We start from the raw sequence: 17,297 nt of genomic DNA on the forward strand, positions 1-17,297 counted from the left end.
TCTGTCGTTACCTGATCTAGAATGCTCTGCAGTTTCTCAGACTCACCTGTTCCAGAATGCTCTGCGTCTCTCAGATTAACCTGTTCCAGAATGCTCTGTAGTCTCTCATCAGACTCCCCTGTTCTAGAATGCTATGCAGTCTATCAGACTCAACTGTTCTAGAATGCTCTGTAATCTCTCACCAGACTCACTTGTTCTAGAATGCTCTGCAGTCTCTCAGACTCACCTGTTCTAGAATGCTCTGCAGTCTCTCAGACTCGCCTGTTCTAGAATGCTCTGCAGTCTCTCAGACTCATCTGTTCTAGAATGCTCTGCAGTCTCTATAACTCATCTGTTCTACATTGCTCTGCAGTCTCTGACTCACTTGTTCTACTATGCTCTGCAGTCTCTCAGACTCACTTGTTATAGAATGCTCTGCAGTCTCTCAGAATCACTAGTTCTAGAATGCTCTGCAGTCTCTCAGACTCACTTGTTCTAGAATGTTCTGCAGCATCTCAGACTCACCTGTTTTAGAATACTCTGCATTCTTTCAGAATCACCTGTTCTAGAATGCTCCAAAGTCTCTCAGACTCACCTGTTCTAGTTTGATCTGCATTCTCTCAGAATCACCTGTTCTAGAATGCTCTGCAGTCTCTCAGACTCAACTGTTCTAGAATGCTCCGCAGTCACTCAGACTCATCGGTTCTAGATTGCGTTGCAGTCTCTCAGAATCACTTGTTCTAGAATGCTCTGCAGTCTCTCAGAATCACTAGTTCTAGAATGCTCTGCAGTCTCTCAGACTCACTAGTTCTAGAATGCTCTGCAGTCTCTCAGACTCACCTGTTCTAGAATATTCTGAAGTCTCTCAGACTCACCAGTTCTAAAATGCTCTGCATTCTCTCAAAATCAGTTGTTCTAGAACGCTCTGCAGTCTCTCAGATTCACCTATTCTAGAATACTCTGCAGTCTCTCATCAAACTCACTTGTTCTAGAATGCTCTGCAGTCTCTCAGACTCGCTTGTTCTAGAATGCTCTGCAGTCTCTCAGAATCACTTGTTCTAGAATGCTCTGCAGTCTCTCAGAATCACTTGTTCTAGAATGCTCTGCAGTCTCTCAGACTCACCTAGTTCTAGAATGCTCTGCAGTTTCTCAGACTCACTTGCTCTAGAATGCTCTGAAGTCTCTCAGACTCACCAGTTCTAAAATGCTCTGCATTCTCTCAAAATCAGTTGTTCTAGAACGCTCTGCAGTCTCTCAGATTCACCTATTCTAGAATACTCTGCAGTCTCTCATCAAACTCACTTGTTCTAGAATGCTCTGCAGTCTCTCAGACTAGCTTGTTCTAGAATGTTCCGCAGTCTCTCAGACTCACCTGTTCTAGAATGTTCTGCACTCTCTCAAAATCCCTTGTTCTAGAATGCTCTGCAGTCTCTCAGACTCACCTGTTCTAGAATGCTCTGCAGTTTTTCAGACTCACTTGCTCTAGAATGCTCTGCAGTCTCTCAGACTCACCAGTTCTAAAATGCTCTGCATTCTCTCAAAATCACTTGTTCTAGAACGCTCTGCAGTCTCTCAGATTCACCTATTCTAGAATACTCTGCAGTCTCTCATCAGACTCACTTGTTCTAGAATGCTCTGCAGTCTCTCAGACTAGCTTGTTCTAGAATGTTCTGCAGTCTCTCAGACTCACCTGTTCTAGAATGTTCTGCAGTCTCTCAGACTCACCTGTTCTAGAATGCTCTGCACTCTCTCAAAATCCCTTGTTCTAGAATGCACTGCAGTCTCTCACCAGACTCACTTGTTTTAGAATGCTTTACAGTCTCTCAGACTCACCTATTCTAGAATACTCTGCAATCTCTCATCAGACTCACTTGTTCTAGAATGCTCTGCAGTGTCTCAGACTCACCTGTTCTAGAATGCATTGCAGTCTCTCAGACTCACCTGTTCAAGTATGCACTGCAGTCTCTCAGACTCACCTGTTCAAGTATGCTCTGCAGTCTCTGACTCACCTGTTCTAGAATGCTCTGCAGTCTCTCAGACTCACCTGTTCTAGAATGCACTGCAGTCTTTCAGACTCACCTGTTCTAGAATGCTCTGCAGTCTCTCAGACTCACCTGTTCAAGTATGCTCTGCAGTCTCTCAGACTCACCTGTTCTAGAATGCTCTGCAGTCTCTCAGACTCACCTGTTCAAGTATGCTCTGCAGTCTCTCAGACTCACCTGTTCTAGAATGCACTGGAGTCTCTCAGACTCACCTGTTCAAGTATGCTCTGCAGTCTCTCAGACTCACCTGTTCTAGAATGCTCTGCAGTCTCTCAGGCTCACCTGTTCTAAAATGCTCTGCAGTCTCTCAGACTCACCTGTTCTAGAATGCTCTGCAGTCTCTCAGACTCACCTGTTCAAGTATGCTCTGCAGTCTCTCAGACTCACCTGTTCTAGAATGCTCTGCAGTCTCTCAGACTCACCTGTTCAAGTATGCTCTGCAGTCTCTGACTCACCTGTTCAAGTATGCTCTGCAGTCTCTCAGACTCACCTGTTCTAGAATGCTCTGCAGTCTCTCAGACTCACCTGTTCAACTATGCTCTGCAGTCTCTCAGACTCACCTGTTCTAGAATGCACTGCAGTCTTTCAGACACACCTGTTCTAGAATGCTCTGCAGTCTCTCAGACTCACCTGTTCAACTATGCTCTGCAGTCTCTCAGACTCAACTGTTCTAGAATGCTCTGCAGTCTCTCAGACTCACCTGTTCTAGAATGCACTGCAGTCTGTCAGGCTCCAGGTCGATGACATACTTCCTCTCCTGCCGGCGGTCCAGATCTTCTAGCAGACGACGGTACGCTGCCTCATTGAAACTCTCCACACAGATGGCACTCACCTGCACAGAGACAGAGCAATTAACCTGTGTGTGTGTGTGTGTGTGTGTGTGTGTGTGTGTGTGTGTGTGTGTGTGTGTGTGTGTGTGTGTGTGTGTGTGTGTGTGTGTGTGTGTGTGTGTGTGTGTGTGTGTGTGCACCCTTGTGGTGCTCACCTGCCAACCGTTTTGACCTGCACGCTCCATGATTGCCTGTAAGATGGCGTAACCTAGACAACAGAACAGAGACATAAAGACAACCACTCAGATATCACCAACCTGGGGAGATGCCAGCCAGGCCACAAAAATAACATTCCAGAAAATTTAAGCTGAAGATAGAATATTCTCACTTTGGGGGGAAAATAGATCAAATATTTAAGTCAACAAAAACAGTGTTTGGAGCAAAAGAAACACTGCAAATCCCAGACGCCCTTTCCCTCGCTCGCTACTTCCCTCTTCCTTCTTGTCTGTCTAGTGCAACCCTTCACTACAGTACCCATCACGCCCCCAGGTACTGTCATGATCGCCTGTCTCTGCTGTCTGTTCCTGACTCTATCACCCTCTGTCTTTCTGTCACTGTTTGTCTCTCACACCCTGATGCCTCCATCATTATGTCTACAGTTCCCCCTAAACACTCCCAGAGACACCGCAATCACCAACAACAGCTGTCCCTGTGTAAATACTCCTCAGTCTGTCTGTCTGTCTGTCTGTCTGTCTGTCTGTCTGTCTGTCTGTCTGTCTGTCTGTCTGTCTGTCTGTCTGTCTGTCTGTCTGTCTGTCTGTCTGTCTGTCTGTCTGTCTGTCTGTCTGTCTGTCTGTCTGTCTGTCTGTCTGTCTGTCTGTGTCCAAACGAACTAACAGTGTGTCTGTCTGTGTGTATTTATCCAGACTACCTAACAGTCTGTCTGCCCGTGTCCAGACTGTGTAACATTGTGGCTCTCTGTCTGTCTCTCCGTGTCCAGACTGTGTAACATTGTGGCTCTCTGTCTGTCTCTCTGTGTCCAGACTGTGTAACATTGTGGCTCTCTGTCTGTCTCTCTGTGTCCAGACTGTGTAACATTGTGGCTCTCTGTCTGTCTCTCTGTGTCCAGACTGTATAACAGTATGTAACAGTGTGTCTGTCTGTCTCTCTGTGTTCAGACTGTGTAACAGTATGTAACAGTGTGTCTGTCTGTCTCTCTGTGTTCAGACTGTGTAACAGTATGTAACAGTGTGTCTGTCTGTCTCTCTGTGTTCAGACTGTGTAACAGTATGTAACAGTGTGTCTGTCTGTCTCTCTGTGTTTAGACTGTGTAACAGTATGTAACAGTGTGTCTGTCTGTCTCTCTGTGTTCAGACTGTGTAACAGTATGTAACAGTGTGTCTGTCTGTCTCTCTGTGTTTAGACTGTGTAACAGTATGTAACAGTGTGTCTGTCTGTCTCTCTGTGTTTAGACTGTGTAACATTGTGGCTCTCTGTCTGTCTCTCTGTGTCCAGACTGTGTAACAGTATGTAACAGTGTGTCTGTCTGTCTCTCTGTGTTCAGACTGTGTGCCTACCTCCTGACCAGAGCCTAGCCCTGACTATACAACAGACAACAGGAGAAATTGTACAATGAAAGGAAAATTCTTATAGACCCAAAATGTGTCAGTTGACACATGAACACATAAAAGACAGCTTGGGAACTGATCTTTGTCAACCAATGGGCACACACAGGCCTTCAAAAACATCAGTATGTTTCAACATGCATTTCCTCCCAGTTAAAAATGCATTACAACAGGTGAACCCTCAGTAGTTGCAGAAGCTAAATCTGAGTGTGTGTGTGTGAGAGTGTGTGTGTGTGTGTGTGTGTGTGTGTGTGTGTGTGTGTGTGTGTGTGTGTGTGTGTGTGTGTGTGTGTGTGTGTGTGTGTGTGTGTGTGTGTGTGTGTGTGTGTGTGTGTGTGTGTGCCATGCTGTCTGCAGAGCACGGAGCATAAAACAGATCCCTCTTACTGCCCATTTTCCACCACATTACCGACAGCGCAGGGCTGATGGGAAATGCTAATGAACGGCCCTGCCACTGCGAATCACGGGTGAGTGAAGCGGAAACGGCACCTCCAATCCCCTTGGTGTCGACCGAGCCAAGCCGGGCCACAGAGAGACTGGCAAAGAGGAGGGAGGCACACACAGTGAGAAAATGTGGTGTATGGAGGGACTGGCACTGTTCGCCACTCAGAGGGTATAGAGAGACCCTGGCATGGCGTGAGGATGTTGGAATGTCTGGCTTAGGGTTCCGTGCTGAGTATTCCCATGACGATAGTCTGTAGTGGAGGGCATCAGCTGTGCCCACTCTGCAAACACACACAGCATCAAGGGGACTGGGCTCCCTTTAACCTCTGTCAACTGTTTAACCTCTCCAAAAATAATCACAGTTACAGTCAGTTCTGTAACAATCCTGTCTTAATAGACTGGGATGAGCTGTGTTAATGACTGGGTTGAGCTGTGTTAATGACTGGGTTGAGCTGTGTTAATGACTGGTTTGAGCTGTGTTAATGACTGGGTTGAGCTGTGTTAATGACTGGGTTGAGCTGTGTTAATGACTGGGTTGAGCTGTGTTAATGACTGAGTTGAGCTGTGTTAATGACTGGGTTGAGCTGTGTAGAGTTGAGCTGTGCAAATGAATGGGTTGAGCTGTGTTAATGACTGGGTTGAGATGTGTTAATGACTGGGTTGAGATGTGTAGAGTTGAACTGTGTTAATGACTGGGTTGAGCTGTGAAGAGTTGAGCTGTGTTAATAACTGGGTTCAGCTGTGTAGAGTTCTACTAAGTTAATGACTGTGTTGAGCTGTGTAGAGTTGAGCTGTGTTAAATGACTGGGTTGAGCTGTGTTATTGACTTGGTTGAGCTGTGTTAATGACTGGGTTGAGCTGTGTTCATGACTGGGTTGAGCTGTGTTAATGACTGAGTTGAGCTGTGTTAATGACTGGGTTGAGCTGTGTAGAGTTGAGCTGTGCAAATGAATGGGTTGAGCTGTGTTAATGACTGGGTTGAGATGTGTTAATGACTGGGTTGAGATGTGTAGAGTTGAGCTGTGTTAATGACTGGGTTGAGCTGTGAAGAGTTGAGCTGTGTTAATAACTGGGTTCAGCTGTGTAGAGTTCTACTAAGTTAATGACTGTGTTGAGCTGTGTAGAGTTGAGCTGTTTTAAATGACTGGGTTGAGCTGTGTTATTGACTTGGTTGAGCTGTGTTAATGACTGGGTTGAGCTGTGTTATTGACTGAGTTGAGTTGTGTAAATGACTGGGTTGAGCTGTGTTAATGACTTGGTTGAGCTGTTAATGACTGGGACGTGCTGTGTTAACGACTGGGTTGAGCTGTGTTAATGATTGAGTTGAGCTGTGTTAATGACTGGGTTGAGCTGTGTTAATGACTGGGTTGAGCTGTGTAGAGTTGAGCTGTGTAAATGACTAGGTTGAGCTGTGTGAATGACTGGGTTCAGCTGTGTAGAGATGAGCTGTGTTAATGACTGGGGTCAGCTGTGTAGATTTCTGCTGTGTTAATGACTGGGTTGAGATGTATAGAGTTGAGTTGTGTAAATGACTGGGTTGAGCTGTGTTAATGACTTGGTTGAGCTGTGTTAATGACTTGGTTGAGCTGTGTTAATGATTGGGTTGAGCTGTGTAGAGTTGAGCTGTGTTAATAACTGGGTTCAGCTGTGTTAATGACTTGGTTGAGCTGTGTAGAGTTGAGCTGTGTTAATTACTGTGTTGAGCTGTGTAGAGTTCTGCTGTGTTAATGAGTGGGTTGAGCTGTGTTAATGATTGGGAAGAGCTGTGTAGAGTTTAGCTGTGTTAATAACTTAGTTGAGCTGTGTCAGTGACTGGGTTGAGATGTGTTAATGACTGGGTTGAGATGTGTAGAGTTGTGCTGTGTTAATGACTGGGGTGAGCTGTGTAGAGTTGATCTGTGTTTATGACTGGGTTGAGCTGTGTTAATGACTGGGTCGAGCTGTGTTAATGACTGGATTGAGCTTGACTAATGACTGGGTTGAGCTGTGTTAACGACTACGTCGAGCTTTGTGAATTACTGGTTTGAGCTGTGTGAATGACTTTGTTGAGCTCTGTGAATGACTGGGTTGAAATGTTTAGAGTTCTGCTGTGTTAATGACTGGGTTGAGCTGTGTTAATGAATGTGTAGAGCTTTGTTAATGATTGGGTTGAGTTGTGTAGAGTTTAGCTGTGTTAATAACTTAGTTGAGCTGTGTCAGTGACTGGGTTGAGATGTGTTAATGACTGGGTTGAGATGTGTAGAGTTATGCTGTGTTAATGACTGGGGTGAGCTGTGTAGAGTTGATCTGTGTTTATGACTGGGTTCAGCTGTGTAGAGTTCTGCTGTGTTAATGATTGGATTGAGCTGTGTAGAGCTGAGCGGTGTAAATGACTGGGTTGAGCTGTGTTAATGACTGGTTTTGAGCTATGTTAATGACTGGGTTGAGATGTGTAGACTTCTGCTGTGTTAATGATTGGGTTGACATGTGTAGAGTTGAGCTGTGTTAATGACTAGGTTCAGCTGTGTAGAGTTGTGGAGTTGAGCTGTGTAGAGTTGAGCTGTGTGAATGACTGGGTTTTGCTGTGTCGAGATGAGCTGTGTAAATGACTGGGTTTGAGCTGTGTAGAGTTGAGCTATGTGAATGACTTGGTTGAGCTGTGTGAATGACTGGGTTGAGCTGTGCTAATGACTGGTTTTAGCTGTGTTAATGAATGGGTTGAGCTGTGTGAATGACTGGTTTGAGCTGTGTGAATGACTTGGTTGAGCTGTGTGAATGACTGGGTTGAGCTGTGCTAATGACTGGTTTTAGCTGTGTTAATGAATGGGTTGAGCTGTGTGAATGACTGGTTTGAGCTGTGTGAATGACTGGGTTGAGCTGTGTAGAGTTCAGCTGTGTGAATGACTGGGTTGAGCTGTGTGAATGACTGGGTTGAGCTGTGCTAATGACTGGTTTGAGCTGTGTTAATGACTGGGTTGAGCTGTGCTAATGACTGGTTTTAGCTGTGTTAATGAATGGGTTGAGCTGTGTGAATGACTGGTTTGAGCTGTGTAGAGTTCAGCTGTGTGAATGACTGGGTTGAGCTGTGTGAATGACTGGGTTGAGCTGTGTAGAGTTCAGCTGTGTGAATGACTGGGTTGAGCTGTGTAGAGATGAGCTGTGTTAACGACTTGGTTGTGCTGTGTATAGTTGAGCTGTGTTAATGACTAGGTTGAGCTGTGTTAATGACTGGGTTCAGCTGTGTAGAGTACTGCTGTGTGAATGACTGGGTTGAGCTGTGTAGAGTTGAGCTGTGTTAATGACTGGGTTGAGCTGTGTAGAGTTCTGCTGTGTTACTGACTGTGTTGAGCTGTGTTAGTGACTTGGTTGAGCTGTGGTAATGACTGGGTTGAGATTTGTAGAGATGAGCTGTGTTAATGACTGGGTTGAGCTGTTTACAGTTGAGCTGTGTTAATGACTGGGTTGAGCTGTGCTAATGACTGGGTTGAGCTGTGTTAATGACTGGGTTGAGCTGTGTACATTCGAGCTGTGTTAATGACTGGGTTGAGCTGTGTACAGTTGAGCTGTGTTAATGACTGGGTTGAGCTGTGTTAATGACTGGGTTGAGCTGTGTTAATGACTGGGTTGAGCTGTGATAATGACTGTGTTGAGCTGTGTACAGTTCAGCTGTGTTAATGACTGGGTTGAGCTGTGTACAGTTGAGCTGTGTTAATGACTGCGTTGAGGTGTGAGAATGACTGGGTTGAGCTGTGTTAATGACTGGGTTGAGCTGTGTTAATGATTGGGTTGAGCTGTGTTAATGACTGAGTTGAGCTGTATTAATGACTGGGTTGAGCTGTGTAGAGATGAGCTGTGTTAATGACTGTGTTGAGCTGTGTACAGTTCAGCTGTGTTAATGACTGGGTTGAGCTGTGTTAATGACTGGGTTGAGCTGTGTAGAGATGAGCTGTGTTAATGATTGGGTTGAGCTGTGTTAATGACTGGGTTGAGCTGTGTAGAGATGAGCTGTGTTAATGATTGGGTTGAGCTGTGTTAATGACTGGGTTGAGCTGTGTTAATGACTGGGTTGAGCTGTGTACAGTTGAGCTGTGTTAATGACTGGGTTGAGCTGTGTTAATGACTGGGTTGAGCTGTGTTAATGACTGCGTTGAGCTGTGTTAATGACTGTGTTGAGCTGTGTACAGTTCAGCTGTGTTAATGACTGGGTTGAGCTGTGTACAGTTGAGCTGTGTTAATGACTGCGTTGAGGTGTGTGAATGACTGGGTTGAGCTGTGTACAGTTGAGCTGTGTTAATGACTGGGTTGAGCTGTGTTAATGATTTGGTTGAGCTGTGTTAATGACTGGGTTGAGCTGTGTAGAGATGAGCTGTGTTAATGACTGGGTTGAGCTGTGTTAATGACTGGGTTGAGCTGTGTTAATGACTGGGTTGAGCTGTGTTAATGACTGGGTTGAGCTGTGTTAATGACTGGGTTGAGCTGTGTTAATGAATGCGTTGAGCTGTGTTAATGACTGGGTTGAGCTGTGTACAGTTGAGCTGTGTTAATGACTGGGTTGAGCTGTGTTAATGACTGGGTTGAGCTGTGTTAATGATTGGGTTGAGCTGTGTTAATGACTGGGTTGAGCTGTGTTAATGACTGGGTTGAGCTGTGTTAATGACTGGGTTGAGTTGTGTTAATGACTGGGTTGAGCTGTGTTAATGATTGGGTTGAGCTGTGGTAATGACTGGGTTGAGCTGTGTTAATGACTGGTTTGAGCTGTGTTAATGACTGGGTTGAGCTGTGTTAATGATTGGGTTGAGCTGTGGTAATGACTGGGTTGAGCTGTGTTAATGACTGGGTTGAGCTGTGTTAATGACTGGGTTGAGCTGTGTTAATGACTGGGTTGAGCTGTGTTAATGACTGGGTTGAGCTGTGTTAATGACTGGGTTGAGCTGTGTTAATGACTGGGTTGAGCTGTGTACAGTACGCGCTCCCTCCATCCCATTCTCCTTTTCCTCTTTCCTGCTTCCCTTAGAATGCTTAGATTTAATGACAGACTGACTGACTGACTGACTGATTGGCTGACTGATTGACTTACTGACTGACTGTCTGGTTGATTGATTGACTGACTGACCAATTGACTGACTGATTGACTGATCTACTGACTGATTAATTGCTTGGGTATTGTTTGATTGACAGCTGGTACCTCTGTCTGTGTCGTAGAGGAATACAAAGCGGCTCCAGTCGTAGTGGTCCAGCAGAGACAGCAGAGCTCCTCTGATAGAGGGGCGGAGCTGCAGGGTGAACTGGCCCTCCCCCTCTGTGGGGAAACTGGGCGTGACCAGGGAGATGTGCAGAGCGCTGCAGAACGACGTCAGGGTGTGCACCGAACGCTTGTCGTACAGGCCGAAGATAGCAAACACACCCCGCGAGTACTGCGAACAGACTGCAGGGAGAGAGAGAGAGAGTTAGAGAGAGAGAGAGAGGGGAGAGAGAGAGAGAGAGAGAGAGTTAGAGAGAGAGGGAGAGAGAGAGAGAGGGGAGAAAGAGAGAGCGAGAGTTAGAGAGAGAGAGAGAGAGAGAGAGAGAGAGGGAGGGAGGAGAGGAAGAGGAAGGGAGTGGATCAGAATGCTTAAAGGCTATTTGGATTGTATAAATGCAATAGACATTTGACATAGAGCCAGAAGAACACACGGGGAAGACTGAGAACAGAATGCAGGCACAGAGGCAGAGAAAAAGATGCCCATTAATGTATATTCACACAGTGGAATCTCGTGTAGCACGTCAAACATTTTAACAAGTGGATGCTGCAGTTTGTTGTCCATATTTACAACAACAAATTGCAGCTGCTGGGTGCATATCAGAGTGTGTGTGTGTGTGTGTGTGTGTGTGTGTGTGTGTGTGTGTGTGTGTGTGTGTGTGTGTGTGTGTGTGTGTGTGTGTGTGTGTGTGTGTGTGTGTGTGTGACTGTGATTGTAAAAAGAGCTAACAAAAAACACAGAAAATAATCATTGCAACTTGATTTTCATATCACAGAAATGTCTCCCAGTAATTATTTTGGCCCTCTCAAGAATACCAATTCCACAGTAGAGAGCCAAACACTGATAACATAATTACTACACATAAACAATCAGTTTCCGCTGACTCCTCTGGGAGGTCATCTCTCACACACAGACAACACAACAACAACAACAAATGAAGTAAATAATTATGACTCATGTCTCACTGTTACAATCCCATGCTGATGTATGCCATCCATCTCCCTAAAACCCTGCAGCTCTTTCAACAGAGAGAAGAGAGGAAAGAGAGTGAGAGAGAGAGAGAGAGCAAGAGAGAGAAGAGAGGAAAGAGTGTGTGTGAGAGAGAGAGAGAGAGAGAGAGAGAGAGAGCAAGAGAGAGGGGAGAGGAAAGAGAGTGAAAGAGAGAGAGAGCAAGAGAGAGGAGAGAGCAAGAGCGAGAAGAGCGAAAGAGAGAGTGTGTGTGAGAGAGAGAGAGAGAGAGAGAGAGGAGAGAGAAAGAGCCCCCTCTGACATGTCTGAAAACTTTCCCTCTGCTTTCACCTCTCTGCCACCGTATGTCACTCATCTACTGCTCAGTTACAGGAGGGTGATGCGATGCGTTTGGATTATGCATCCGTAGTGTAACTTTCATTTCCTGCTACACACACACACACACACACACACACACACACACACACACACACACACACACACACACACACACACACACACACACACACACACACACACACACACACACACACACACACACACACACACACACACACTCCTGCTTCACACTGTGTGTTTAAAAGACGCTGGGAAGTTTGTGTTTGTAGGTACTGTAGGTTCAGGAGATATGTCTCCTATTCCAGGAACAACATATTCTATTCATAGTCTTTCTGATTGAGTACCATGGAGATTTAAACACTACTCGTCGCTGTGACAAGAGTGCCGAATCAAATGCACACTCTACTCTCTCTCCCCCTTTCCTCTTCTCTTTCTCCATTCATTCTTCTTTCTGTCCTGCCTTTTGGAGTAGAAGCCCAGCCTGCGTCATAGACCTGCTCCTAACCATGTTAGTGTTGTGGGAACACAAAGATAGATAGAAACCCTTGGGTTGATATGAACAGGGATTAGACACTGGGCAGGGCCCTGAATCTGGGTTGACATGAACAGGGATTAGACACAGGGTAGGGACCTGAATCTAGGCTGATATGAACAGGGATTAGACACTGGGCAGGGCCCTGAATCTGGGCTGACATCGACAGGGATTAGACACTGGGCAGGGACCTGAATCTGGGTTGATATGAACAGGGATTAGACACTGGGCAGGGACCTGAATCTGGGTTGATATGAACAGGGATTAGACACTGGGAAGGACCCTGAATCTGGGCTGATATGGACAGGGATTAGACACTGGGCAGGGACCTGAATCTGGGCTGACATGAACAGGGATTAGACACTGGGCAGGGACCTGAATCTAGGGTGATATGAACAGGGATTAGACACTGGGCAGGGACCTGAATCTGGGCTGACATGAACAGGGATTAGACAGTGGGAAGGACCCTGAATCTGGGCCGATATGAACAGGGATTAGACACTGGGAAGGACCCTGAATCTGGCCTGATTTGAACAGGGATTAGACACTGGGAAGGACCCTGAATCTGGGCTGATTTGAACAGGGATTAGACACTGGGAAGGACCCTGAATCTGGGCTGATTTGAACAGGGATTAGACACTGGGCAGGGACCTGAATCTGGGTTGACATGAACAGGGCTTAGACACTGGGAAGGACCCTGAATCTGGGTTCACATGAACAGAGATTAGACACTGGGAAGGACCCTGAATCTGGGCCGATATGAACAGGGATTAGACACTGGGAAGGACCCTGAATCTGGGTTGAGATGAACAGAGATTAGACACTGGGAAGGACCCTGAATCTGGGTTGAGATGAACAGAGATTAGACACTGGGAAGGACCCTGAATCTGGGCTGAGATGAACAGAGATTAGACACTGGGAAGGACCCTGAATCTGGGTTGAGATGAACAGGGATTAGACACTGGGAAGGACCCTGAATCTGGGTTGAGATGAACAGAGATTAGACACTGGGAAGGACCCTGAATCTGGGTTGAGATGAACAGGGATTAGACACTGGGAAGGACCCTGAATCTGGGTTGAGATGAACAGGGATTAGACACTCATTACGTATTAAAAGACACCAATATCCACATGGAAAACACTTTGTTCAAAGCTGTTTCATTTCATTCACTTTCACTAACAGAGTAAAGGCTCCCGCATGCTTCCCATTGTTTGTTACGTCAAAGCCGAAGTTCGGTAGCCGAAGTCTACGCTGCTCATTCGGTAATTGGTCAACATTAGGGATTCTTCAATGACGTATTTGTTGTCGTTCAACGAGAGACGACTTGTTTTCAGGTACATTTCTTTGTTGAGAAATACTGCACCAAACATCTTAGTTATCTGTGAAATTGAGCGACTTAAATCTCCTCTGCAAAAACTTCAAAATGTCTTGAGTTATCTTGTTATCTTGCGTTATCTTGAGTTATCTTAGATTAATTCTGACTATATTAATTCTGGCTACGGCGTCTCAAGATGGACAAACAGTACTATTACCGCTTTTATCTCGTTTCTAGCGAAGGTCTTTGGCTCCCAGTGAACATATACCTATTGAAGAGAACTGGAAGCAATTTGAAATGTGTACTATATTGCTTTCTCCATCTCTCTATTGCTCCTTTCTCACTCATCCACCAATTCAATTCAATTCAAGGGGATTTATTGGTATTTGAAACATATGTTTACATTGCCAAAGCAATTGAAGTAGACAATATACAAAAGTGATATAAACAATAAAAATGAACAGTAACATTACACTCACAGAAGTTCCAAAAGAATAAAGACATTACAAATATCATATTATGTATATATACAGTGTTGTAACAATGTACAAATGGTTAAAGTACAAAAGGGAAAATAAATAAGCATAAATATAGGTTGTGTTTACAATGGTGTTTGTTCTTCACTGGTTGACCTTTTCTTGTGGCAACAGGTCACAAATCCCCATCTATCTCTCTCTGTCTGTCTGCCTCTCTGTCTAGCCTCCTACTGTTATATTTACACCATATCTTCAGCAACCTGACCTCTATGATACCACTAACTTTGTTAATATAATAAAGATGAACAACATTTCCCAGCATATGTGTGGTTTAAAAGCCCATCCCTACAGAGTGCCTCAGCAGCAGATATGTTAAACCCTCCACAGGGAGCTCAGCCACAGTTACCGCTACAAACACAGCATCTACAACCATTACCCAACATCGCACAGCGCTCGGTGCTCTCTTTCTCTCTCTCTCTCTCTCTCTCCACATCTCATCATAGCTCTCTCTGTATCCCACTTCCTCTCTCTCCTCCATCTCGCTGCTCCTTTTCTAAGATTTGTATTTGATCATGTATATATTTTTGCTGTTTGTTCTTTGTTATCGAGCCAAAAATATTGAAGAAGTGGTTTATCCATACATCTCTGTTTTGGATAGATAACTCTTTGAGAGTTTTCCAATCTTCCCAGAAGTGATTAGATTCTATGGATTCTTCAATTACATTGAGCTGATTTGTGACGTGCTGTAACCTTCTTTTTCCGTAGTGTATTTCTGTATTGTTTTTGTGATTCACCATCGTGCATAGGCTCAGATTTTCTGGGTCAATATATTTTTGGTTGGACAGGTTTCTCAATTTCTTACTAAGGTTTTTGGATCCTTCATCAAACCATTTGTCATTGTTGTTAATTCTCTTAGGTTGTCTGCTTGACATTTTAAGATTTGATAGGGAAGCTGAGAGGTCAAATATGCTGTTTTGGTTTTATACTGCCGACTTTATACCTTCACTATGACATTCACACCCTTTGTCCAGGAAATTGTCTGGAAGTGATTGAATTTGTTGTTGCGCTATTTTTCTTCCATCTATAGCATTTCTTAATATTACTCAGTTCCTTTGGCTTTGATGCCTCATGATTGAGCATAGCTCTGTTCAAGTAGAGTGTGATTTTGCTGTGATCTGATAGATCTGATAAATGGAAGCAGAAGGAAATCAGGACATCTCCCACACGGTCGACGAACAGGGATACCTACTTCGTCACCACGACCACCTGGCGTAACTGGGTACGGCTATGGAAGAGGTTCTTCGCAGTCTTCAACGTCTCGAGCACACCCGAGTGGCGTTGCCTTCAACTAGCAGAGGATACTCTGCCACCAGTCGACCCAGCAAGCCAGCACACCAGTCCATTCAGCAGTCCACCCAGGTCAGCGATGCCCATCTGTCCCTCCCGGATAAATATGATTGAACCCCATCTAAATGCCATGGCTTCCTATTCCAGTGCTCCCTCTATTTTGCGCACCAGATGGGAGCCCCTACCACTGAGTGGTCAAAGGTTGACACAGTTATTTCTCTGATGACTGGGTGGGCCGTTGGAGTGGGCTACGGCTGTCTGGGAGAGAAGAGAGCAGGAGCTGGATTCGTATGAAGGGTTCATGGCTCTGTTCAGAGGTATCGTCGATCATCCACCGGAGAGCAGAGAGGGGGGTGAGCGCCTACTCCAACTACGGCAGGATGATCAGACCGTTGCTCACCTTCTGGACTGTAGCAGCATCCAGCGGATGGAATGAGCCGGCACTCTGTACCTATTCAGAAGAGGACTGCACAAGGAGTTCCAGACGGAACTGGCATGTCGAGAAGGCAACCTCTCTCTCATCGTAATGGCCATCCATCTGGATAACCTACTTCGGGAGCGTCGGTACCCTCATCGCCTCTCAACCACCCTCAGTGACCATTCTGTTTCAGAGCCTGATCCCATGGAGGTAGGGGTCACACGCCTCCCCGCGGCTGAATGATATAGAAGGTAACAGCTGGGGCTCTGGCCCTATTTTGGTCAAGGTGGACACCAGCTTCAGCAGTGTCCGGTACGTCCCACCTCAAGATACACAAGAGCTGAGGGATGGTCAGGTGATCTTCCACCCCCTGGGGCAGGTGTGGATATCCCATATTCATCATTTCCTGCCAAACCCTTTTCAGTGTGGATCACACTAGCTGGCTGTCCCTCATGTACTGTTTCTACAGTGCTAGTGGATTCCGGTGCCACTGGAACTTTATTGACCAGACCCGTGCCTCCTCTCTTAATATAACCTCATACCCACTCTCCTCTTTGTTTCCGGTCCAAGCTCTTGATAATCGACCACTAAGATCCTGAACCATCACACACATCATCACACCACTCACTCTCACCGTGGAGTCCATTCATCAGGAGAATATTCCCTTCATCACTAGTGCACCAGCTCACAAGATCATCCTAGGCCTCCCATGATTCCAACGCCATAACCCCACCATCTAATGGTCAAGGATGAGAATCATGGACTGGTCACCCAAATTCCAGAGGACCTGCTTTCCCTGTCCCTCTCGAGTCATATCCCCTGTGATCTGGGACGTAGATGTGGACATTCACCAGGCTCTGTAGAGGGAACTCGCACCCACTACCTGTCCTCCTGAGCACATCTACGTTCCCACGGGGATAAGGGCGAGGCTGTTGACGTGGGCACACAGCTGTCGTCACTGTCGTCACCCGTACTATTCAGTCTCTCTCTGAGAAGTATTGGTGGCCCACCTTGGCGCAGGATGTTATTCTGTGTGTGCCCAAACTAAGTCCCCCCGGCACGCTACAGCAGGGAAGCTCCTTCCCCTTCCCATGAAGAGATAATAAAGGCTTTGTGTTCCATAGTGTCTAGTTTTGTTTTTGTGTGGTTTAGGCCTGGACCATCACAGTAGGCATGAGCAGAGAATGTTGAGCATCTGATACCTACCTGTTAGGTCGCAGGATGGGGATTGGGGGGGTGTAATGGTGGGGGTTGGGCCTGTTGCCCTGCTCACAGCCTGGGCATATGTACTGCTGTCATGTTGAGGTACTTGCCGCAGTGGCGGGGGGCATGAGTTGGGCAGAAGGGACAAAGGTCTGATATAGTGGGAGCCTATACAGGGTGGGGCCAGGGTTTGCTTCGGGTGGTCTTAGCTGGTTGGGGTGTGGCTGGCAATGCTGCGGTCCAGGTGCAGGTCCTCTTGGAGTGGGTTTTCTCCTTACAGGTACTTTGAGAAGGGGGTCTTGCAGGTCTGGGAGGGTGTCTCGCTGGTCTGGGCGGGGTGTCTGTTGCTCCTGTGTGAGGTGCTGGAGCTGCGGTTGAGGGTGACATCTTTCAGGGTCCTGAAAAAAGTTGGGATTGCTGCTTTATAGAGGTGGACCTGGTCCTCTGACAACAGCTACAGGGCATCTGGTCCCCTGACAACAACTACAGGGCATTTGGTCCCTGACAACATCTACAGGGCATTTGGTCCCCTGACAACAGCTACAGGGCATCTGGTCCCTGACAACAGCTACAGGGCATCTGGTCCCCTGACAACAGCTACAGGGCATCTGGTCCCCT

General features: G+C 46.2%; 1 protein-coding gene across 7 annotated transcripts in view; it reads right to left on the reverse strand.

Moving 5' to 3' along the window:
* Positions 1 to 17,297, reverse strand: part of gria4a (glutamate receptor, ionotropic, AMPA 4a) — a 164,878-nt gene that overhangs the window by 75,247 nt on the left and 72,334 nt on the right. For all 7 annotated transcript variants that reach the window (XM_045724769.1, XM_045724770.1, XM_045724768.1 and 4 more), the window contains exons 3-5: positions 10,025 to 10,264; positions 3,007 to 3,059; positions 2,722 to 2,853 (exon numbers count right to left, since the gene is read on the reverse strand). In XM_045724769.1, the coding sequence (XP_045580725.1) occupies positions 2,722 to 2,853; positions 3,007 to 3,059; positions 10,025 to 10,264 (425 nt within the window). The remainder of the gene's footprint in view (positions 1 to 2,721; positions 2,854 to 3,006; positions 3,060 to 10,024; positions 10,265 to 17,297) is intronic.

The sequence above is a fragment of the Salmo salar genome, chromosome ssa09, assembly GCF_905237065.1.
Source record: "Salmo salar chromosome ssa09, Ssal_v3.1, whole genome shotgun sequence".
In the NCBI taxonomy this organism is placed as follows: domain Eukaryota; kingdom Metazoa; phylum Chordata; class Actinopteri; order Salmoniformes; family Salmonidae; genus Salmo; species Salmo salar.